Here is a 23,894-nt window from a genome sequence, read left to right on the forward strand (position 1 = left end):
CTCTCATGATTCCGGGTGGACGTAGGTTATACTTGTAAGTAACTATGAGGTAGTAAGTTTTACCTGTGTTCGGGATGTTGATTTTGATGTTGAGGTTGATGTTGATGTTGATGGAGATGGAGACGAATATGAATATGAATATAAAGATAAAAAAAAAACATCAAAAATGATTTCCAAATCTACCTAGGTACCTACCTATACTATAATCAATCAGCCATTCAAAAACTTGATAGCTATATATCTCTATCTGCGCCCCTATTACACCGGTGAAAAGAGCCAGAAAAGATATTCAAAATCTCTTGATCCCATTCTATCTCTTCCTCTTCCTCTTCCTTTCCTTTTCCTTCTTCTTGATACTTTGCTTTGCCTTTCTCTTTTCAATCCCTTTTCCACACGATATATACTAGCTGAAAACACACACAATCTTCAAAAACAAAAACTCTGCATCAAAAATAGGTAAATACTAATAACTGTATTGAATTCCACCAACAATCCCAGTACCAACTTCCAAACGCCAAATCCCAAAAGCGATATAAAATAAATCTTTCCTACTATACATCCAGTGCCCCAATAGATATGCATTTTTTATGCTCCTCTTTTTTCCCATTCCATTCTGCCCAGTCCTCTTGCACCAAATTTGTATACATCCACAATGACCATATAATACAATGCCCCATCCATATAGTGTGCAATCCCGTTGAAATTCCACGCCCGCCAACTCCAATAATGCCCCATAACATCTAGGCTCTGAGAGATCCCAATAACCAAGCCGACTTCTCGACAGAACCGATGTATATCTAACAAAAGAAATCCCCAAACGATCAAAGATGTCTCCACCCACTCTGATACAAAACCTGCATCTCATTGATCAAACACTCCAATCCCAATTCTTCCCTCAATTCCTCTCCTTCCCCCTCCTTCGTCCACTTTTGCACTCTCCTCCCCACCCGTCCCCTCTCCACCCATCCACTCCCCCATTCCCTCACCCACCCCATCCTAACCCCCCAAACTCCCCTCACAGCCTCCCATCTCCCAGGCCATCCCCCCTTCCCATTAACCATCTCATAAACCTCCCTCTTATACCCCACCCTCACATTCGGATTCACATAAATCCCCTTCTTTTCTCTCAGCGGGTTATCCGCATGAATAAGACAACATTCGCTACCCTCTACATGTTTTTCCGCAAGAGAATCAGGAACCCCTCTGAATTTAAGACCCTTGAATTCTTTCTTCGAATTTAAAGAAATGGAAGAGGAAGGATACCAGGGCTCCCCATCGAAAACAACCATTCCGTTCCAACAACTTTTGACAGGCACGGGGTCATTTCTTTTCAATGCATTTAGAGATTGTGAGGGGTAGAAGTAAGGCCAGGAAAGCGATGAAGTTTTTCGACCAGAGGAGTCACGGAGGGCAAAGGTATCATAGTATTGGGAAGGCAGGGAGAAATCTAGGGAGCAGGCTGCTGCATAGAGGTTGTTGTTAGTAGCGAGTAGGGTTGTTACATCGGTTGTCTGTTTCGGAGTTAGCCAGGCGCCTGGTTGTAGGGATATAGATAGTGAATGGAATGAGTAGATCGAAGATAGAGATAGAGACACGGGAAGACTACGACGATGGATATGAATCACAAACGAAGGGAAGAAGGAGAAGAAACACGTGACAACATACCGTAAAAACCACATCATTAATCCACAAAATCTTATCAAACTTCCTTCCCCTCCCTTCATCCCATACCCTCAAGAGAGGTTCCATAGCTCTATTCCTCAATCTCGCCAAATAAGGGATTCGTCTCATTTCCCACCCACTTTCACTTTCTTTCCTCCCCGTATGCAACCATCCAGTTCTATCCTGCCCCTCCTCTGGCACATGTTTTAATTCTTCAAGCTGAGCCAGACGATCCATACCCAATTCAATCGTCCTTTCTACCCCCGCCTCCCCTAACATCCCATCCAAATCCATCAGCGCCGCTTTCGTTCCATCCCACGAACCCGATTCAATAATCGAGACATACACATTTTGGGGACCCAGATGGTGAGCCAGGGATACAAGAGCCGGAGACCAATTTTGCCTGAGCATTATTTCAGATCTACGAAATATGGCTGCTATGAAAATGGTTTCATTATTGGGATTCCCCATTTGTGGTTTAGATCCCTGAAAAGCCTGTCTACTTTCAACATCACTAAATAATACTGATTCTTGATTCTCCTCCCCTCCAAGCCTTTCCACTGATAAAGAATCCCGACCTGGTAATGAGGGGGCTTCACGTTGATTTGACGTCAAATCCGATGGATTAATCGCCGAAAATGGAGGCGTGATAGTACGTATTGGATTTGGAAGCTGGATGATGATCCAATAAGCATCGAAGAGGAAAAACACCAAAAGAGCGAGAACCAGATTCGGAAGACGTGAGTGGGGATGAAGAGGGGATCGTGGGGCACGAAGGTAACGCTTTGGAAGGAATGTCATGGTTGGGTTTTGAATGTTGATGCCGGTCTGGTCCTGCCAGGAAAAGATGTGTGTGGTCCAGTTGGGGTTGTCTTACGACCGTAATGAGGGATTATGAACGGGCCGAAATGGCTAGGTATGGTAAACCTAGCTCCGAGCTACCTTGTAGCAATGCAACATAGAACGTGCTCAGCGAACAGTCAAGCTTACAACAAGAGAAGTAAATAGTGATCCTAGTATAGAGGTAGTATCGGGCGTCCCTTTCGGAGATATGATACAGAGGGGAAGGCGGTGGCTAGGCGTTTGAATCCGGGGTTCAGATTCGAGCCCGTCTCGACAATTCTATCCTGTAGGAAATATGTGGAGGAGCGGAGCCGGAGCTTGTGAACTTGTGAATTTGCGAATCTGTACTTCGTGAAGAAAGCCACACGATTTATTCAATCGAAGCTTGGGAGAAGTGAAGGAAAGTCAATGCATGATTTTATGGCTTTTGTTCTGTGAATAACCGTTGGTTTGTTTCCAATATCCGTTTTCAGCAAAACTTTGTGATGTGACGATGACTAGGTATGTCAAAGGATTCAATTATGTTTCCACAAGTAGCATCCTGGATACACATCCCCAACTGAACTCGTACCGTAACAAAGGGAGAAAGCGAAAAGAGGAAGAGTACAAAATGGTACAGCGCCGCCGTTGGAAAACGCAAATGGAAAGTTAATTAAGGGATCGGAATATTACATCGATAGGAGTAAGAACCCTACGCATGTTAGCTCGTTAGTGTTCGGCCCGACCGAGCTTACTTTATTCAGCGATTGATCTGAGACATGGAATCACCTGCAGCACTCCTTCTGCTGACTCCGTACTCGACTGAGTAGGTACCAGGTGGGTAGCTAGCGATTCAACGACCTGGGGATCCCCAGATTTTTAACCTTTTTGTATCTTCGGTCTGAGTGCATATAAATAAAGTATGTCGATTGAATGTCCAAGTACCTAATCAATAAGTTTGTTGAAGTTCAAGGTAAGAAGACAAAAAGGGACCTTTCGTTGTTGAACGCACAGATAGATAACCCATGGTTTGAATAACTACCTAGTAGGTAAATTTCTCTCGTTTCTTCTAATGTCAACGAGTTGTTGGTCATTACTTTTCACATATATAATATGAATTGGGATGTTGATATCGACTGGGACGGCGGTCATGTTAACTGGGACGATCATATCAATTGGAATAATAATGTCAACTGGAAACCCCATATCAATTAAGACAATCATCTCAATTGGAAGAAAGTAAAAGGTCATCAAAAATTCCCTCTTTATATCTGCACTCCCAGTCCCACTCCCAATTCTTCTGGCAGTACATCAGACTACTGAATCTTCAAGTTTTCAACAAATTTTGATGAATCCAAAGCTACCTAGTGGTAAGCAGGCTATCTTATTCGCAGTCGTAATGATGAATGCTCTTATTTGTACTTCTCATTGAATCATCTATCACAATGCAACTGGACTGGTATTGTGTTAAAAAACGTACATCATAAGATTAATACACTCCATCTATCTACTGGGTATTTGTCTCTCTATCTATCTATCTATCCATCCATCCATCCATCCATGCGTCTATAAAAACATGTCTATATATATATATATATATATATATTATGCTGAAGATTCAATGGCCTTTTGTTGCGCCTCAAACTCCTTGCTGAAAGGATAACTGGTATATCCCTCAGCCTCCTTCTTGTTATAAAAGAAATCTCTATCATATGGAGCGAACTCAATTCCCTCCTTAACTCTGAATGGAAGATCTGGGTTGGTGATGAAGTATCTTCCGAATACAATCACGATATCCTTTCCTTTGTATTCTTCATCAACAGCCTTCTTTGCAGATTCGGCTTTGAAACCTCCAGCGAGGAGAACTGGACTGGTGCCATTCCAGATATCGATCAAGAAGTCAACCTTCTCGGTGGCTTCGACATCTGCATTTCCGGTGATTCTTGATTCGACAATGTGGAGGTATGCAAGGCTCAATTTCTTGAGCTCTTGGGCGATATAAGTAAATTGTGGAACAGGATCTGCCATCTTCATTCCTTGGAAAGGAGAAAATGGACTCAATCTGATACCAGTCTTCTCAGCACCAACAGCTGCAACGACAGCCTTGGTAACCTCAAGACCAAAACGTGCGCGGTTCTCAACACTTCCTCCCCAGGAATCGGTACGCTTGTTTGCTGTATCTTGGAAAAATTGATCGATCAAATAACCATTTGCTCCGTGGATCTCAACACCGTCAAATCCAGCTTCGATTGCGTTCTTGGCAGCTTGTGCGTACAGTCCGATGTATTCCTTAATCTCGGCCTCGGTCAAAGGTTCTGGCTTACCACCTCCCTCAAAGGCAATATCGCTTGAAGATTTGAGTTTGTAACCACCTTCTTCTTGTAAGTTTGATGGGTCTGCAGCTCTTCCTAATGCCCACAATTGCATCCAGATGTATGATTTCTTTGCGTGTACGGCGTCGGTGACCTTTTTCCATCCGGCAATTTGTTCTTTGCTCCAGATACCAGGGGGGTTAGCATAACCAGCGGCTTGGGGAGCAATGAAGGTAGCTTCGGAGACGAGGAGTGTGCCGGGAACAGAAGCACGTTGGGCGTAGTATTCGGCAACCATTGGAAGGGGTACGTGGTTGTCATCGGCACGGTATCGAGTGAGAGGTGCCATGGCAATTCGATGTTGGAGCTCGGAAGTTCCGACTTTGAGAGGGGTGAAAAGAGTGGAGGAAGACATGATTGTGTCGTATTATCGAGTAATTGGTGTATGTATGAGTATGTAATTGTAGTTGTAGGTTCAATTGCTTGTCTATTTGTATACTTGTCTATATCAAAATGAAATGGAATGAAAGGAAAGCAAGAAGAAGCCACCTACCTACCTTTATACGTTCAATTGATATGTGGGAATATCGCGCAGTTGCGCATGAATGGGAAAAAAACCAAGTAAGTTGATTGTTCAGCAAGATGGTCCTAGCAATCATGTCATTCCACTACTGAAGCTTACCATACCAGAAAACCCATAGCAATCGTATCGAACATCTTGGTTTGGCGTGTCATGTATCCAAGATATCTCCGAGGGTAGTGGGGGTTGTTCGGGGAAATGATATGATGATAGTCGCTAGTTCTCTGATCTCGCAGGAAGAGATAGTTTCTGCAGAGATCTGAAGCTTTCCGTACAGATGGATAAGACCTTTTGCCCATGTTGCGTTAGCGAAGATCCATCAAAGCTTATAAATCAAAAAAACTTCATGACGTTTTGTCAAGGCAATTGATTCTCAGCTGCCGACATCCGACCAGGTGCCAGAATTATGTAAGCCATGGGAAGATGTTTTACGAGATATTCTCCAATATCAAACAATTTCTTGCGTGGTGAAAGTGCCAAGGTTTTTGGAAGGAAAAGTGGATTTCCTATCTTCCCCAAAACCCTTATTACTCCGTATAATGCTACAGTAATACATCTGGAAAATTCGAAAAGCGCTAGCAAGATTTGATAATTTAAGCTCGATGCGGGTTGAGATTGTATTGCCGACATACGTACGTACGTACTAGACAACTATCAGAGTTGTTTGATTTCTTATTATTAATTTATCAAATACTATGAGATTTTTTACTTTATTAAATTACTACTGTTTCTCGAATTTTCCAAATGAATAAGTTATTTGAAAGAGGGGTCATTGAAAAGGAGAAGTACCCCATTTGTAAAAGCAGCGACCCCTCTTCCCACCCCGCTGCATGAGCCTCCAAAAAAAGAAAACTTGCTCACCAAAACGAAAAACATCAACAACTTCTTCAATTTTGGAGATAGAAGAATGCAAAAAAGTGCAAAATGATATTGGAGCGGCAGGGAGTCGAACCCTGGACTTCATCGATACTAGCCATATGTCTCTAATGAGATTCAGGACAATGCAAACGAGGCACTCTACCACTGAGTTACAGCCCCTGGTAGTTGTTGTGGAAAGTGTGGTTTATTCGTATTTATATTACTAATAGCATGGAGAGGGGATGTTGTGATGGAGCAACGGTAGGAATTAAAGCTACGTAGTAGGTACTACTAATGGGTGGCTCTTCAAGTGGGGGACGAGTTGTAGTTATTGACTCTTAAAAATGATAGATGAAGTATTCTCAGTTGATTATACTTTTATTCTATGCTAATCGATGGTTTTGACTCGGGGAAAGTCATCAATATAATAGAAAAGTAACGAGATAAGTAATCATATAATTCCAACAAATCAAAATATACAGTCACGAAAACACTCAAAATACCATATATTCAATATAAAATCAACAAACAAAGCTTCCGAAGACATTCAAACATCTTTAAGCTCCTTTGTATTAGAGCTATCAACTGATATAGACAGAAGCATAACTAACTAAAAACTTGACAATTAATCGTTTTCGAGAGTCAACGACTATGGAGTATGTACAGTCCCTAGCTTCTCATCGGTAATGATTCGGTAATATTTAGCATTACATAAACGGAAGAAAGAGCAAAAAGCAAAAACTCTTCGCATCAAGAAGAGTTACAATGCATTGACTAGGTACTCAAAGATATCGAGTATCTACTTAGATACTTGTTCATTCTTACAAATCAAATCTTTCTAAAACACTTCATACCAAAAACCATCATGCTTATGCAGACATCCATATTGTCCTCTTCCATTAATACACTCCGTCCCCTTCTTACCCCTCTAAATACCGCGGCGACGGCAAGATTGATAATCATCGTAACAGAAATCATGCTGTCTCGTCCACACATATTCTGACCTTCGTATATCGAAACCGGGAAGTGAGTGTCTCCTGCAGAAAATCGGGGGTTAAAGTCATATCCCCAGGATCTCTATGGTTTTCAAGGACGAGAGAGAAACGCATATTCGAGCGATATGAAAGTTTAAATTCATCGGAGAATTGTTTTAGGTGATTCCTGCGTCATTTTCGGCTTGCGGAAACATGCCTCTTTCCGAAGTATAAGGAGAGGTCTTGTGAAGAGTATCTATTCATAAGGTTTTAGAGTTTTAGAGAGAGGTAGGGTGTATGTCCCCATTTTTATCAAGAAATTCTTGGTACGTTTTTGTTTATATTTTGCTTGATCAATAATTCCCAAAATCTCAAAGATTGGGGGAGTTCACTCTTTTCGCCCTTAGGAAGAAGCTTGCATTATGTGTCAGTACGACGCACCTGTTTAACAAGTGGCACTTTTTGGCTATGTGATAGTGATGCAGATTGAATATCTGAAATGGATGAAATCTCTCAAACAATTCAAATGCTTCATGTGAGTTCAAATTTTGAGATTGAAAAAGAGTCGAATCAATAAGCCACAATCCATTCTCATCACAACGATTTTCATCCAACAATAGCATCAATCAACCTCCTTCCCCAGAGAGCTCCACCTCCTTCATTTCCCTCTCTAACCCTCTCATCCTTCATCCACACCGATCATTTTCCCCCAAGCCCATCACCTCTCCATACCGCTTTGAGACCATAAGTTCCGGTCTCAATCTATTACTCACTCTATGGCATGCCATACCCATCATCATCACCGCAAAACTTCCCCCAAAAACTCTCTTCTGATCTTCTTTTCTGACCCTCAACTGCGTGGTCAGAACACTCAAGTTGAGATCCTGATGTTCCATTTTCCCGTAGCCAGTCTTTTAGCACGTGGGTATCGATGCCATCTATCAAAAGAGCTAGGAGGATGATCGCTTCTTTTTGTCGTTCGCTTATTTCCTCCCATACTCTCTCTGTCTTTCGTCTCGGGTCAGGAAATGTACGAAAGGTGTTGTATAAATCGATTCTATATTTTCGCCCTTTAGTTCTGGAAAGTTCTCCCACCCAAGCTCAAATAATGAACTTTGGTTTTCCTATTGCAAATCAAAATACTATAATCAGATTCTACACTCCTGCAAAGAACACCACCAGCGAGTAAAGGCGATCCCGCATCAGCCTTCAACTTTCCTGCTTGAATCTTCGAGAAAGTAGCTTGAAACCAGGTGGGATACATTCCAAACCCCCTCGTGATTCTCTTCCGAAAGCCCAAATATTCTCCCACGAGTATCAAATCTTCATTCCTAATCGTCTCGTCAGATACACAGCTACAGGATAAGAACAGCTTGCTTTCCAGCACTTCCCAGATATCGTATCAACTCTCGCTCTTTCGCACAGCAAATCACCTAGACTAACTCTGATAAATCTTAAATAGCGCAGCATGTATATTCCCATTATCCGAACCAGAGATTCCAAGCCAGAGATAGAGAGTATGAAAACGGATTTTGGGAATGAGAAAACCTAATATAAGCAGAAGACTCAGTAAACCTATAATATACCAAAACACACACACCAATTGACATAGTGATAGATTATTATCTCTCTAAAAAGAAAATACAAAGTCAACGATGAACACATCTCTAAGAATACAATTGGAATCTCTCATCTCTCATCAACTTTGGATTGCGGCGTGGACGATTCTGCGAGACTGTGTGGAATAGCTATAACGTAGGTAATGCGAGATCGACGTCGAGAAACCTAATCGGTGATCTGAGGACGAGAAGCCATTGGATGAGGAAGAAATGTTTTATCACGTGGATATCTTTCATTCACTTATTCGCACCGCACTATAAAGTTTTGTTGCATATCTAGTGACCAGGGGGGTGGGTACCAATGACAATTTTTGTCACATATTTCCATACCCCCGGGTACAAATGACATGTTTTATCATCATATATTCTCATTCTTTGAATTGACGAACTGGCTCTGAAGTTTTTCAATGAAAGTAGGTATATCTTGAACTCTGCCTTGTGGATATCTAATTTATGCTAAATATATGTACTTCAAGCACCACCATACTAGAACAAACCCCTCTAGTGACCGAAATGTCCTTCTGAACTCCTCAAACAGAATATTGCCTCGATTTAAAATTTTGTCAACCTTTTGGTGCTACCTCCACTATCCTTGATTCTGAAAGACATTACCTCCCTTAATCCATTCCTCACTAATAACCAATGCATCGACCATTCCCCTCTTCAACCTCATAACCTTCGCATCTCTCTCCTTAATCTGCTGTTGCAAACTGAGATACTTCGCCTTCCAACTCTCTTCATTGTCATCGATTCCTCTCCCCATATTTCCCATTCCTTCCCTCATTCCCATCTCCAGGTTATTCTCCACAACTGTAGCTCTTATCGTAAAATCCCCTTCAAGGCTACCAAATCTCATTTTCCAATGACATTCGTAATCCGTTCTTGGTGGCGGGCCGGGGAATTCAAGTCTTGTGACGCGAAGACGTGTCATGAGGGGACCGCCTGCCAGTGCTGAAAGATTAATAAGGAAAGCTTCTGTGCTGCTAGATTCCGCTTGAAGATTTCGGATGACTTGTTTGCAGATTTTGGATGCTTCGTCTATAGAGCATCGTTGGATCGAATTTCCGGCTCCGTCGTACCATTCGGCGGCAAGAATTTCTCCAATGAAGTGAGATTCTAAAGCATCGATATTGGTACGGTCAAAATCTTCATTTTGACGAAATGCTATACTGACAAAGTGTTCGAAACTGGGGTCCTGAGGTCCATTGGCAGGATTGTTGAAATACTCCATGAGTGACGTTTGTTGAGATTGTTCAATTAAATCATTTTGCATATTCGTATCCGTCTCACCGTTTAGAAGTACAACGGGTGGTGGCGGTGTTGCTAATCGAACGTTTCCGCCTTTTCTTTGTGGGACTTGTAGTGAAAGGCGGCTTGGTCGAGAATTTTGAGTTTGTGGACCTCCAATGACAGTAGGTGGATTGGCCCTGACGCCAGCAGGAAAGAAATGAGAAATTTCGGAATCCGCCACTATAGGAGTAGCGGTTGGTGTATCTCTCGTTGAACCAGGGTTGGCAGGAAAGGTCGAAAAAGGACCATCTGTAACAGAACGGTTATTAGGTGGTCTACCTCGTAATTTTCCAGTAGAGGCACTACCATTACTTGGCCATGCTGATGATACTGCAGGCCCATGACGACGCCTTGACCGAGATTTATTTGGCGTTGTGGCTGATTGAGGTTCATTGCTATCCGGCCATAGATGTGTTCTGTTTGATGGAGTGAGAGCTGATTGTGGATAAGCTGATAGAGGAGTTGCACTTTCTGGTGGAGCACCCCATCTGAAGTTGTCCACTAAAGGGCCTCGAACTTCTGTTGCAGACCATGGACTTAAACGAGCATCGAAGCCTTGTTGGAAAGAAGAATTTGCTGTCGCTGGTGTAGCACTATCCGGATGTAAGGTCGCCCTGGGAATCATAAAATCTTCAGATAGTGTAGGCGAGTGTAACCGAGGACGTTGAGATGGTGATCTCCCTATCTCATCATCTTCCCTATCCTCAGCCTTCTTTCGTCCACGCTTAGGTCTTGTTTCCGGAAGCAAAGCACGGAGAGCCAAATCTTCATCGGCGGGTACCCCATCTCGACCATGCTCTGATGATGGTTCGCCAGGGGATGGTACTTGTGTCCAATACACATGAGGTTTGTTCAATAAATATTCAAAAAATGCATCAACATGCATTGCATGCAACCACCGCTAAATGTTGTTAGCGTTACATTGACGAGTGTCTGAGATCCACTTGCATACCTTGAGCCTAACAGCATATTGTTGTACCTTTTGAGCACTTTGACCTTTCTCCAAAGAAGGAGGTTCAACTCCCAAATCTATTGCCAATTGTGCCCACGTTTTGATCTCCTTATTCTCTAATTTACAAATCAATTCGAATAATACAAAAGTGCTGAAACTTTTGTTATCACTTTTGGGAGGCGCGCGAAATATTCGCTTCAATTCAGCAGTATCTGTATCTGATGCCACCGCGGGATTGCAGTACATGATGAAGCCTACGTAGGCATCGTCAAAGTTCTCGTCTGTAACTTCTCTCGAAGGTAGACTTCGAGAATTCTGGCGACTTGGAGATGAATTGCCCAGCGGCGAAGGTTGTCCCGGACGCTCAGGCATCACTCTATCCTGAATATTTGCACATGATGCTTGATTGTGGGCTTGAATATATTGTTCACCTCCTTGAGGCGCAATCGTGGCATATTTACTACGCTTTGTAGCTTCAGGGGTCATTGCAGGGACATGAAGGACTGGGAGCATTCTCCCACTTTTGAATTATCAGATGACCCAGGCTAAATTTCTGATACAAGTAATGAAAATATGTAGTTTTAAGAAAATATATGAGAAATCTGACTATAATATGATGACTTGATAGATATAATGAGATTTACTTCTAATACTTGAAATATACACCCCAAAAGGAAGAGCTGTTAATGAAAGACACGTTTCCCCTTTCTCCCTACAGGTACTTCAATTGACAGTTGAAAAGAGAGACAAATGATTTTAACGATAGAAACAAACGACGTTGGGTATATATGCTATATAACTAATGACAAAAGTTTGGATATATTTTCGCGATAAATTAAACAAAAAGGGGGTATATATTTAGCGTTGACAAGAATGATGAATAATTGATGATAATTACTTTGGAACCAAATAATTGTTAATGAGGAGAAATAAATTGATGTTAAGTTTGAAGGGAAGTTTAATCTGATTGAGCTTTGCTTTTCCAAGCCGAATGATTACTAATCACATGCAAGAATAGATCATCGGCACGTGAATGAGAATGCTACCAAAGCACGTGTCAGTATTAATTAGATTGAGGTGGGGAATCTCCGGGACAATGCAAGGGGGGCCCGCATTGCCTCGGTAAGTCGGAAATGGCCTTTGATAGGTAGGTATGTAAGTTGACAATGCACATCTGATGCAGCGAGAGGACAAAACTACCTAGGTACCGGTATTGAGGAGAATAATAATAATTCATCTTTCTTCATTCTTCACGTCTTTCATATCATATTTCCAATCTGGAATTCTCCATAATAAACTTACACTCCCTATTTTCAATATCAGAACGTCATCGACATCACATATACCTACACAAAACAATCATGGCAGCTCAACAATCAGATAATGTTGCTCATGCTCTATCCGGTGCTGGTGGGGGCATTCTTTCCATGGCTCTTACGTATTAGACCCCTATCCTTCTCCGCATTTCAAAAGTTAACAATTTGAAGCTATCCTCTCATTACGCTTTCCACGCGCGCACAAGTCGAATCGAAACGCGCTGATTCGGGATTTCTTGACGCTGTAAAGCGTATCATCGAGCGTGAAGGTATTACAGGCCTTTATGCTGGACTCGATTCAGCACTATTTGGAATCAGTGTTACAAATTTTGTATATTACTACTGGTATGAATGGACTCGTTCGGGTTTCGAGAAGGCGGCACTCAAGGCTGGCCGAGCTTCAAAAAAGCTCACAACAATCGAATCGATGATCGCGGGAGCAATCGCAGGCTCAGCAACAGTCTTGCTCACAAATCCTATTTGGGTAGTCAATACACGAATGACTACACGAAAGAGAAACAAGGAGACGGGTGAGGGCTTTCTACCTGGGGCAAAGGCACCTACAACAGTCGGCACATTGCTTGCACTCATTAAAGAAGAAGGCCCACAAGCGCTTTTCTCTGGAGTCGTGCCTGCGTTGGTGCTTGTTATCAACCCCATATTACAATATACGATTTTCGAGCAGTTAAAGAATACAATCGAGAAGAAGAGGAGAATCACCCCAACAATGGCATTCCTTCTAGGCGCATTAGGAAAGCTATTTGCTACTTCAATCACATACCCTTATATCACAGTAAAGAGTCGCATGCACGTTGCCGGAAGAGATGGAGGAAAGGAAAGTATGATTCAAGGCATGAGACGTATTTTGAAAGAAGAGGGCTACGCTGGATTCTATAAAGGTAAGCGATTCCTTTTTTTCGAAATTATTACGAGGCTTGTTACTGACTTTACTTCAGGAATTGCTCCCAAAGTCTCACAAAGTGTTATGACTGCTGCATTTTTGTTCGCCTTTAAGGACGTTTTGTATGAACAAACCATCAGGCTGAGAAGAAACCTTCCTGCCAAAGTGGCTGTGAAGTAAATATAGTCCTCGGTTATCGAGGTAGACCTGTGGTGCTCTTGGAACATGGATCTGATTGTAAGTTATGGCTTTGCTGGGGTGTACATATATACGGTATTTGAACTGTTTAAGGAAGGGCGTTAAAATATACCTGCGTAAGATATGGTGTCGGAATAGACTTCTCCTATTGTGATTAATAGGAAGGGGTCGTACACATACAATTTGGAATATCAGATATTGTTGAAACAATCATAACAGGGCATGAATAGTCATCAATTAAGAATGTTAGCAATTTTACCTAATTTTTCTGACTAAAGTTGTAGTTGAGTAACCACCAAGTGTACGAAATGTATCTATTAGATCCCATCTCATCACTCTCCTCAATGTCTGAATTCAAACTGGATATTGAAAGATTTATCAGGCTTGATCCACTAATCATGTGATCGCGCGAAAGGCAAACACGGAGTGCCGCCGGTCTTGAATACTTTATTTATTTACAGCGACAGCATTGAATATGCGATTTTTGCAAAGTTTTGGTTCCTCTCGTGCTTTGACGAAAAGAAAACAGCAATTGATATTATCCCATACACATATCATGGAAAATTCAACTAAAATTGATGAATATGGCTTCAGTTCTGGCGACGAGGCAGACATGCTAGACTTGACAAACGCGATCGATGCTAGCACCAACCATGGCCACAAGCGTAAAGCTTCTCCCGAGCAGACTTCGTCGATTGTCAAGAGACAGGCAATCCAGAGCTCCCACAAGGTATTTGAGTCGGCAACGTCTGCACTGAGTCACCACTTTGGTTTCAAATCTTTTCGGTTGAAGCAGGAGCAAGCCATATCAAGAATTCTTGGTGGCGATAGTGCCGTTGTTGTCTTTCCTACTGGAGGTGGCAAGAGTCTCTGCTTTCAAGTCCCGGCACTTGCTTTTGAAGAAGAAGACAAGATTCTCAGGACTCGTGATGAAGGCGAACATGGCAGTGAGTAAAAGTTAAGAGTGCTATGCGGGAATTCTTATTCAACATCTTATGAACAAATGAATCAGACCACCTCAAATGAAGTTTCGGTTTCATGGATTCTTCTTTGATTTCATTTACATTTTGAAAAGAATACTAATTTTAGTGATATACAGTTACCCTGGTAGTATCGCCACTCATAGCTTTGATGAAAGATCAGGTGGATGCTCTTGTTCGTCGCGGTATTGCTGCTGCAACTTTCGACTCCAGCAAGACTAGAGATGACTTTATTCAAACATGCAACCAACTGAGAAGTGGAAAGTTAAAGTTACTATACGTAGCACCTGAGAGGCTGAACAATGAGGGTTTCGTGGAGCAAATGAAATATGTCCGGGGAGGTATCAGATTACTTGCAGTAGACGAAGCACATTGTATCAGCGAGTGGGGCCACAGTTTCCGTCCAGACTACCTAAGTTGTACCTCAAACTCTACTAGAAATGCATCATCTACTGACTATATGTAGAAATTGCCCGTTTTGCTGATGAGATCAGAGCAGAGAGAGTCATTTGCCTAACTGCTACGGCTACACCCCGTGTTGCGCAAGACATCTGTGATGCGTTCAAAATCGAAGATTCTGGACTCTTTCGAACCTCCACCTATCGACCCAATCTACATTTATTGGCTGAGTCAGGAGATAGGAAGGTTACTATGCTGCCCAAGCTTAAAGACTTTTTACGAAAGCATAAAGGCTCAACTATCATATATGTTACTCTGCAGAAGCAAACGGAGAATCTTGCAAGTATATTGGTAGAGGCGGGCTTCAAAGCTAAGGCATTCCACGCAGGAATGACGACTGAAGCCAAGACAAAGCTGCAGGACGATTTTATGAGGAGCAATGACATGATTATGGTCGCAACTATTGCCTTTGGGATGGGAATTGATAAGGGCTCTATTCGCAATGTTATACATTTCAGTGTCCCTCAAAGTCTGGAGTCTTACAGTTAGTAACTTTTATCATTGAACTCCTAGCCGTTACCACTCCAGCCGCTGCATCTAAATCTCTACTATGTTCAGGTTTACCCTCAAAGCTACCAAGAGCCACACCTCATTTTTTACTACTCAGTTTCGAAGTAGAACCTTCTCCGTACTCCTTGATGATTGCAAATGCCAAACCTCTTCATGCTGATATTTGCACAGGCCAAGAAATTGGAAGAAGTGGTCGAGATGGTAAAATTTCTAACTGTTTCTTCTTCATATGTGGCGAGGATCTTCATTTCCGTGAATTATTCGCACGAGGTGACCTACCATCTCTTACATCTATTCGTGGACTACTAAACGACACATTTGATTCAACTGCGAAAAGGCTTCCAATTGGAGGTGAGATTCACAGTTCGCATTATAATCAAACGAAGGAATTCGATATCCGCCCCACAGCTCTAGGTGGTATATACGCACAGTTAGAGTTGGGCCACGGTCTTATTCGTGCTACTACACCATTATATCAGAAATATTCGTATGTTACAAACGATCGCATGTATCATTCCAAAATCAAGTCAGATCGAAGTCCAGCAGCAGCAGCGATCGCAGCCTGTGGTGAGAAAAAGGCCAAGTTCCATCACATCGATGTAGACGCTGCAGCTCGTCGTTATAGCCTTGGAAGAAACGAGGTCATTGGCAAGCTTAACGCATGGAACGCCGAAGGAATTATAGAATTAAAAGCAAGCCAGGTTGTAAACGTCTACAAAGTCACTAAACCTCTTCCCAAAACCGCAAAGGAGATTGAGACAATCGCAAAGACAATTTACAGCAGCATGGAAACACGCGAAAAGCAAGCTTTAGAGCGCTCAGAGAAAATCTTACAGCTTATCACCGGTAAAGCTTGTTTTTCCAAAAAATTGGCCCAGCATTTTGGAGATGAGCTGCCTGACGGAAAGGAAGAATGCGGTCATTGTCAATGGTGCTTAACGCATAAGCCCGTCGAGATTCAACTTCCCCCTCCTGTTCCTTTCAATACTATAGCTTTCAACAACGTTCTTAATATGATTGAAGAGCGCGATGATCCGAGGTTCCTCGCTAGAGTGGCTTTTGGTATCTCTACCCCGAGAGTGACGGCGATGAAGTTAGGAAAGAGTCCCATCTTTGGTTCGATGGATGATCATGAGTTCTCGGTAAGTGGGATGTGGATTCGAACAGACTCGTGATTACAAAGTGGCTAACGAATATTGGCTGTAGGTTCTTCTTGAAGCATTTGAGAAGGAATGCAAATAGGGGTGGGCTTGTGGGGCACGACTTTGTAGTATATTTGGACATATTTAGCGAAGGTGTTGATGGCCCTGCATAGGATATTTCATTTCTAGCTTTGTCGGCACAGTCATATGAGAAATCAGGATGAAATGAATAGTACTATTGAGAAGGAAGTAGCTTGAGTCGTGCATCACGTAGATGCTGGCTCATAACATAAAGCATAAATCTCATTTTAAATACAACCCGCGTTATCTCTGACATATCTAGACATCGAGCAAACTTAACGAATAGCAGCTAAAGGGCTGGGAGTTCCAGTACTTGTTTCATTACTTCATTGAGAGGTGTTTAAGTCCAATATTCTTACAAAGTCCCAAGCATGTCTTTTTGTCCGAACACCAATACGCTAAATCAAGTCATGTCCCATGTCAATCATTTTCACCCCATATATAATACAATTGCGCCTTCATTCTCTCATCGCCTCCCCAGGTTTTGCTCATGCACCCAAAAGGCCGGACAAGGAGCCCCCTCGTCACCTCTTCCGTTCTTCATCCCGCCCAAAAGCCAATCCGTCAACCCAACGACTTTGGCCCCTACACCTCTTTCCCAATTTCCCCCCTCTTGAACGTGCTCAATAGTATGCGACCAGATCCTTCCCTCCTCATCGAATTCGAAGAGGAAAAGTCCAGTAAATTCCTTACTATCGTCCTCGCCACTTCCACCCCCCAACCACTCTGTGATCTTATCCACATTCTCTCGCGCCCCAATCCCTTTGTAAAAACCTCCTGTTCCTTTGTTTTTTGTCTTACCAATGGTCCTCCATCGTACGATTAATTGTTCGCGAGTTGATCCTCTAGATGACGATTGGCTCATTCGCTCAGAAAGTATTTCAAGCTTCACATTTCCGACGAGGGGAACGCGACCCCAGGCAATAGGGGATGTCCATAGAGCGGCGGAATATGCGACGCGGCCGGAGACAGTGGGGAGATGGGGGTGCGTGGAGGGGAAGAGGTGGAGGGTTATTTGCGGGGAGAGTATTTCTTGGGGAAGTGGAGATTGGAGGAGGGAAGGAAGACGTTCTTGGAGAATGCGGAGGGCTGAGATTTGTTAGTATATTGTTTGTATGTTTGTAAGTGGGTGAATAAATTGAGGGGGAAGCGGGGGAGGGGCTGCTTGCTTTTGCCAAGTTTGACTGTTCTCTCGTTGTTGGGAGGCTTGTTTGAAATTTTGAGATTTGGTGGTGAATCCTCATTCCGGGGATTTGAGCCGGTGAACCAGATATCCGGTAGGACCCTAGGTCCTGCGTTGACAGTTGCTAGATATCGAGCACTTTTCTGACATGTGTATGTAGTGGCAAGCTTCGTTTGGCATGTAGAAGAAGTAGAGGAGAGCTTCGAGGCCCGTCTTCTAGTAAGGCGTAGGATACTGTAAGATTTCGACATCAGCTTGGATGGATCGCATTCATATGCAAAGACATCAATCAATACATTCAATAAGGTCAAGAAGAAAAAGTAAGAGTTGCAACCATCGTCGTGATAATTGGTTTCTACCACTTTTTTGGATATCCATATTCATTCCCTCATCCAGTGATATTCAAGCTTTATCAATCGGCCTTACACGCTGCTGATTGCCGATCAGATAGGTACAAAGCGGTGCGGTCAGGGGGTCAGTTGATCAGGAGTTTGAATGAATCACAAGAAACCGCAGAAACAATAATAAGAATCACATTATCGTATATTGGTTTGAATCATTCAGCGTTTCTGAATCAAGCAAACGGTGTAAAGGAAAAAGAAGAAGAATAAATAGTCCCAAGTATCCAATACGTGTAATAAGAATGAGATTATTGTATCTGATTCTTCCATTGTGTGTTTGTGCATATAATAAGATTAAAGATATAAATTGAATAATATACGAGTAGAGACATTCACCTGCAAACGCCTCCTCCATCTTCCAAGGCTGTACCAAGTATCACCATATCACCACCATCCTTAGCCAAGTAATCCCGGCCAATTCTGATTCACGTGATACTCGTCTAACGCCCGTGGACCGCCTCTGCACCTTAAACACAGTTGAGGTTCCCAAGAGTTGCGATATCTTATTCTACAACTACAACCACAAGACATCGAACAGGATAACCAAGAGGTATCATAGAATTTCCACACAAAACAACATACCTTTCAACAACCAACCGCAAATATGAATCCCGAGTAGTAAGTTGAAACCCCTCAGATCAAACGTCATCCTTTCATCAACTTCAAAGAAACCGCCATCTACATTATATCTCCCGAGACCCAATACTGATCATGCTATTTGCAGAGTACATTATACATACCCCTCATCACGAAGATGCCATTACCATCGCACAGAGTGCACTCGAGTGGTCCACGTCAACATGTATATCCTGAACGGACTCCGACTGACGAACTTAATAGATACGATTACCTCTTCAAGCTCCTCCTTATCGGTGACTCCGGTGTAGGAAAGTCCTGTCTGTTGTTGCGATTTGCAGATGACACTTACACCGAGAGTTATATCTCGACTATCGGTGTTGACTTTGTGGGTGTTGCAGTTCCCGGTTCACAGAGTATTGTTTGCTGATGGCGAGTTAGAAAATCCGCACGATCGAGTTGGACGGCAAGACCGTTAAATTACAAATTGTAAGGAAACCCGAAAGAGAATAATGTGGAGGCATTGTACTGATAGTTTTACTTTGTAGTGGGATACCGCTGGACAAGAGCGTTTCCGTACCATCACATCCTCGTATTACCGAGGTGCTCACGGTATCTGCGTTGTCTACGATGTGACCGACATGGACTCGTTCAACAACGTAAAGCAATGGTTACAAGAGATCGACAGATACGCAACAGAGGGCGTCAACAAGTTGCTCGTAGGCAACAAAAGTGATATGTCAGACAAGAAGGTCGTTGACTACACCGTCGCGAAGGTACATATCATCACATGCTCTCAACGATCTGGAATCTTTAATCAGGCTCCATCAGATTGCCTTAGAAAGTTGCGACTAACATGCATTGTTTTAGGAATTTGCTGACAGCCTCGGCATCCCATTCCTCGAGACTTCCGCCAAGAATGCCAGCAACGTCGAGCAAGCTTTCTTGACCATGGCACGCCAAATTAAGGAAAGAATTGGCACAACTACCGCAAACAATAAGCCAGCGGTACAAGTCGGGCAGGGCCAGGGAGTACAATCGGGGTCTGGTGGTGGATGTTGTTAGATGGTGTCATTTGTCGATCGGTCGAACTCAATCTAGGTTATTGAAGAACCTAGAACGTCACGAACTTCTGCTTCCCTTTTATTATCCGCATTAGACTGATGGTCCCTTGGATCGGCCTCTGTATTTCGTCTGTCTTTCGCTGCCTCCGCTAGCAAAGCATCGCAGCAAAATCACATAGCAAATCTTTGCACCAATGACGCTAAGGAAGGAAGAGGGGAAATAGATAACTTTAATGGCTGATGGACGGAGGGAACATAACCCAGTTGTGAAACATTTGGCGTGAAATGGGAGGAATTTCGGGGAATGGATCTTGTCATTGTTTTTATTTCCTTTTTTATTGATGCACGGTTTTCCTTACTTGGGTCTGAACCTTATTTTTCGACGCTACTTATTGATGGCATCGAGATTCTTTTTACATTTTATTATGACAGGCAAGGCAATATTCGAGACTTTTTCCGCGAGACATGGGCTTTGTATTGTATTGCATGATATGTGGGGTTTATCTTGATGTTGATGTTGATGTTGATCTGATATGATATGACATGATGTGAAATGTGAAGCGATCTCAATCTCAGTGCCTAGGTGAATCAGTTTGTTGGTGACCGTGAGAGCAAGTCGGTTTGTTTCAAGTTTAGAGGGGGACAGAGTTGTGTGTGGATGGATGCACAATGTCGAGGCGCTCCAGCTATGCTGCGTTCGGGGTTGAATTTAAGGGGCTATTTGCACTTGTCACACAGGTACTACCTAGGTATTTGTAGTAGGGAGGCAAATAGCCAAAGATTATGATTGGTGGTTGATTGTGACAGATAAGTAAGTGTATGTGGGAGATTGGCTTGCGGTGTGATATTTGGATTTTTTTGTTATAAGTTATGTATATTCATCTACATACCTATGTACGAAGTTAGGTATGTATGTGAACTCCGAGATGGAGGTTCTGGATTTTCTTCATAGAGGTGTGGGTTTATGGAGAGAGGCACTTATATGTAAGCGTGGTGGTGTTTTTGACTCTGGCTAGGGATAATAGGTAGGTAAAGGTATAAATAGTGTTTCATTATTTAGATGAATTAACTCCTAGCGCAAACATCTCATTGATCATAATAACGTACAAGCCAATTACTTACTCGCGTCCCCAAAACCCGTCCCAACTCCTCAATCCCCCACACATTCTGTGGAACTCAAACCCTAAACCTCAAACCTCGATCCCCAGCTCCTTCCCAATAATAACAGCTGCCTTCTCGCCAACTGCTAGAGCAGTATTATTGGTATTTGCACCCACATTCTCCGGAACCATACTTAGGTCACAAATCTTCAATCCCTGCGTCCCGTACACATTTAGATACTTATCCACCACACCCCCTTTTTCTTTCGGCTTCATCGCACATGTTCCTAAAGAGTGCCATGTTGTATTCAGATTATCTCTGATCCAATCTTCAATAAGTGCATCATCTTCTGCACTATATTCAATACCCTTTATTTCTCCCTCAAGTGCCCCATTAGATAATGCTGCAGCAGATTTCTTTCCAAATTTTGGATGTCCCAGTTCTAATTCCCCACGGTAATAGGGAAGTCGTCTACATATTTCTCGTTGCATTTTATATGCCCAAAGCTGTTTCTTCAAATCACTTGGGTGACTTAAAAAGCCAGCGTCAAATTCATAGCCATTCTGTACGTCAGTAGAAGACGTGATGTGGATGGAACCACGTGAATAGGGGTAGGCAGTGTAGGTGCCCATGGTTATATATTGGCCTGGATCGACAAGTGTTGGGTCTGCTAGAAAGGCACTCACGACGCCGCAGAGCATGAGAGGCTTTGTGGGATAGGGAGCGAAGTCTCGGTCCCAGTCTGAGACGAAGTCGGTGCCGAGAGCTTCGACTTCGGAGGTAGTGGGACGGAGTTTGCTGCATACGTCTAAGGGCCTTTGTCAGTTTTTGAAGGCAAGACTTGGAGTTGTAACGGAACTTACCAACTGCATTCCAGCCCAATTGAGGGTCTTTGGCTTCAAGTGATTTGACAAAATCTTTCCTTCCACTCAAGATGTTGTCTATGGTTTCAGAATCATCGAGTGATGTTCTGTAAGGATACAAAAGTAAATGATGATCTATTCACGAGATATAATTAGCCACTATCCCTGGAAAACCCACGGGATTGAATAAGCTCTGCTCACCTTGATATGACTCGCCCACCCCATCTAATTCATTAACAACCTCTACTCCACATCTCTCAAGCACATCTCTCCTGCCTACCCCACTCCTCTCCAAGACCTGCGGTGTTCCCAAGGCTCCTGCACTCACAACCACTAATTTCTCTGCTCTGATTGTGTGTGGAATTGCTTTACTAAGTGCAACAAAGGGTTGATGGTCTTCATTGGGTATGTATTCTATACCTGTTGCTCGAGGAGGTGTAGAGGAATCAAACAGCACACGTACGACTTTCGATTCGGGGAGGATTTTAAGATTTGGGTATGAAGATGATTGAAGGAGTGGGTGGATGTAAGTGTGTGCTGCGTCTTGGCGTTTGCCGTCTGGAGAGACGTAGCGTTGCCATCTCTAGAGGAAGGAGATGATGTCAATATTTGAAAGAAAAGAAAATACATGATAGAAAATGCAAAGGAAACTTACACTAAATCCTCCACACTCCTCTCCATCCTGCAAATCTACTATTTCCCTATAACCCATCCCTTTGATCGTCTCCATAAAGGTATCAACACTCTTCCCCTGATATCCACCATCGCTCACATTCACAGGTCCCTCATATCCATGTTTCTCTTTGTCAAATCCCTTTCCGGTAGGATGAAATGTTTCCAATTTCTTACACATTTCGAGCATGTCTTTTCCGGTCCATCCTTCTGTATCCCAAGAATCGAAATCGATAGATTGGGCGCGCGTGTACATCATGAAATTTATGGATGAGCCGCCACCAAGGAGACCTCCGGCTGGGATAATCGGAGAGCGATTGTTGAGGTGCTGGGAAGGTTGACCTTTGTAAAACTATTATATGTCAGTATATATGGATTACCATCATTCTCCTTCTTCCACCTTCGACTCTCGGCGTCCAAAAGTCCAGACCGCAGCTCAACAATCAAAAGCTTTGGAATATCCAGTTCCTTCTTTACAATCTCAAAACTAGAATTTTCAAATGAATTGCAGTCCAAACTATCGCCAATACTGGGCCCTCAAAAACAGGAAAGAAACGAGATAACGTACCAAAGCAGTCTTACTTTCCGGCGCCAAATGAGATAAATACACGGCCGGAGTAGTAATACTCGGATCTTGGAAATTGTTCTTGCCGCCTTCGACAAGTAAGATTCGTAGATCTGGATTTGCCTTGGCTAGACGACCAGCGCAGACACACGCAGCTGTGCCGCCGCCGGCGAAGATGATATCGACGGTTTGGGGAGCTATAGGTGCCATTGTTCTTAAAGAGAGAAAATGATAACTGAGAGGGGGCTATATATAGTGATTAGAAAATTGTAAAGTGCTAAAGCAGGTTATGACAAATTTCTGGCGGCTTGCAGGAAATCTTGGAATATCCCTCAGAAGTACATAGAAAACCTCAGATTTTCAAAAGGGAAAAAGATTAGCGGAGAAGATTATTTGGCTCGTTCCTTTCTCGTAGGACAAGTTGTGTTCAACGTTGAACAAGTAGAGAAGTACGAGTACCTTATGTACTTTTCCGTTACTCACAACTCATAACTCGCATCCCACATTTCACTCGTCGCCCCTCACTCCTCACTCCTTCCCGCGCACCATCAGCCACTGCCCATTTTTGCATGTCGCTCTTTCCCCAGGTTATACAAATCGAGCCTTCGAATTTCCACTTCCCCGCACTTTGCTTTGATTACCCAGGTAATCCATTATCAGCGCTCGCTACCTTTAAAGTTTCCAATTGACTTATCTCCTAGCTCACAGCCACACTCTCCCTCTATCGCCGTCCCCATCATTAGATTCCCTCGCTCCATACTCCCCCTTCTGTCCGACACTAGCACATGTGTATCATGATAGTGTATCTTGTAC

At 43.0% G+C, this 23,894-nt stretch overlaps 8 protein-coding genes across 8 annotated transcripts; 3 read left to right on the forward strand and 5 right to left on the reverse strand.

Annotated features, from left to right (window-relative positions):
• Positions 1-821: 821 nt before the first annotated feature.
• EAE98_004431 (uncharacterized protein) lies at positions 822-2,463 on the reverse strand (the record flags this gene model as incomplete). The annotated part of the gene is made up of 2 exons (XM_038952051.1): positions 822-1,511; positions 1,666-2,463. The coding sequence occupies 2 exons, from the start codon at positions 2,461-2,463 to the stop codon at positions 822-824; spliced, it is 1,488 nt and encodes a 495-aa protein (XP_038811587.1).
• A 1,626-nt stretch (positions 2,464-4,089) lies between these two features.
• On the reverse strand, positions 4,090-5,211 carry EAE98_004432 (uncharacterized protein; the record flags this gene model as incomplete). The annotated part of the gene is made up of 1 exon (XM_038952052.1): positions 4,090-5,211. The coding sequence occupies one exon, from the start codon at positions 5,209-5,211 to the stop codon at positions 4,090-4,092; it is 1,122 nt and encodes a 373-aa protein (XP_038811588.1).
• Positions 5,212-9,261: 4,050 nt separating this feature from the next.
• EAE98_004433 (uncharacterized protein) lies at positions 9,262-11,948 on the reverse strand. The gene is made up of 2 exons (XM_038952053.1): positions 11,070-11,948; positions 9,262-11,018 (listed from the first exon to the last, which is right to left on the reverse strand). The coding sequence occupies exons 1-2, from the start codon at positions 11,580-11,582 to the stop codon at positions 9,414-9,416; spliced, it is 2,118 nt and encodes a 705-aa protein (XP_038811589.1). The 5' UTR covers positions 11,583-11,948; the 3' UTR covers positions 9,262-9,413.
• Positions 11,949-12,430: 482 nt separating this feature from the next.
• Positions 12,431-13,466, forward strand: EAE98_004434 (uncharacterized protein; the record flags this gene model as incomplete). The annotated part of the gene is made up of 3 exons (XM_038952054.1): positions 12,431-12,507; positions 12,557-13,284; positions 13,342-13,466. The coding sequence occupies 3 exons, from the start codon at positions 12,431-12,433 to the stop codon at positions 13,464-13,466; spliced, it is 930 nt and encodes a 309-aa protein (XP_038811590.1).
• Positions 13,467-14,040: 574 nt separating this feature from the next.
• Positions 14,041-16,675, forward strand: EAE98_004435 (uncharacterized protein; the record flags this gene model as incomplete). Its single annotated transcript, XM_038952055.1, has 5 exons — positions 14,041-14,431; positions 14,584-14,880; positions 14,931-15,407; positions 15,605-16,575; positions 16,640-16,675. The coding sequence occupies 5 exons, from the start codon at positions 14,041-14,043 to the stop codon at positions 16,673-16,675; spliced, it is 2,172 nt and encodes a 723-aa protein (XP_038811591.1).
• A 447-nt stretch (positions 16,676-17,122) lies between these two features.
• EAE98_004436 (uncharacterized protein) lies at positions 17,123-18,090 on the reverse strand (the record flags this gene model as incomplete). Its single annotated transcript, XM_038952056.1, has 2 exons — positions 17,123-17,745; positions 17,826-18,090. 2 exons carry the CDS (start codon positions 18,088-18,090, stop codon positions 17,123-17,125), a joined length of 888 nt encoding a protein of 295 aa, XP_038811592.1.
• Positions 18,091-18,844: 754 nt separating this feature from the next.
• EAE98_004437 (uncharacterized protein) lies at positions 18,845-19,881 on the forward strand (the record flags this gene model as incomplete). The annotated part of the gene is made up of 5 exons (XM_038952057.1): positions 18,845-18,855; positions 19,081-19,204; positions 19,258-19,305; positions 19,365-19,592; positions 19,687-19,881. 5 exons carry the CDS (start codon positions 18,845-18,847, stop codon positions 19,879-19,881), a joined length of 606 nt encoding a protein of 201 aa, XP_038811593.1.
• A 1,002-nt stretch (positions 19,882-20,883) lies between these two features.
• On the reverse strand, positions 20,884-23,648 carry EAE98_004438 (uncharacterized protein). The gene is made up of 5 exons (XM_038952058.1): positions 23,085-23,648; positions 22,500-22,868; positions 22,046-22,427; positions 21,845-21,979; positions 20,884-21,789 (listed from the first exon to the last, which is right to left on the reverse strand). Exons 1-5 carry the CDS (start codon positions 23,289-23,291, stop codon positions 21,071-21,073), a joined length of 1,812 nt encoding a protein of 603 aa, XP_038811594.1. The 5' UTR covers positions 23,292-23,648; the 3' UTR covers positions 20,884-21,070.
• Positions 23,649-23,894: the final 246 nt, after the last annotated feature.

The sequence above is a fragment of the Botrytis deweyae genome, assembly GCF_014898535.1.
Source record: "Botrytis deweyae strain B1 chromosome Unknown BDEW_008, whole genome shotgun sequence".
In the NCBI taxonomy this organism is placed as follows: domain Eukaryota; kingdom Fungi; phylum Ascomycota; class Leotiomycetes; order Helotiales; family Sclerotiniaceae; genus Botrytis; species Botrytis deweyae.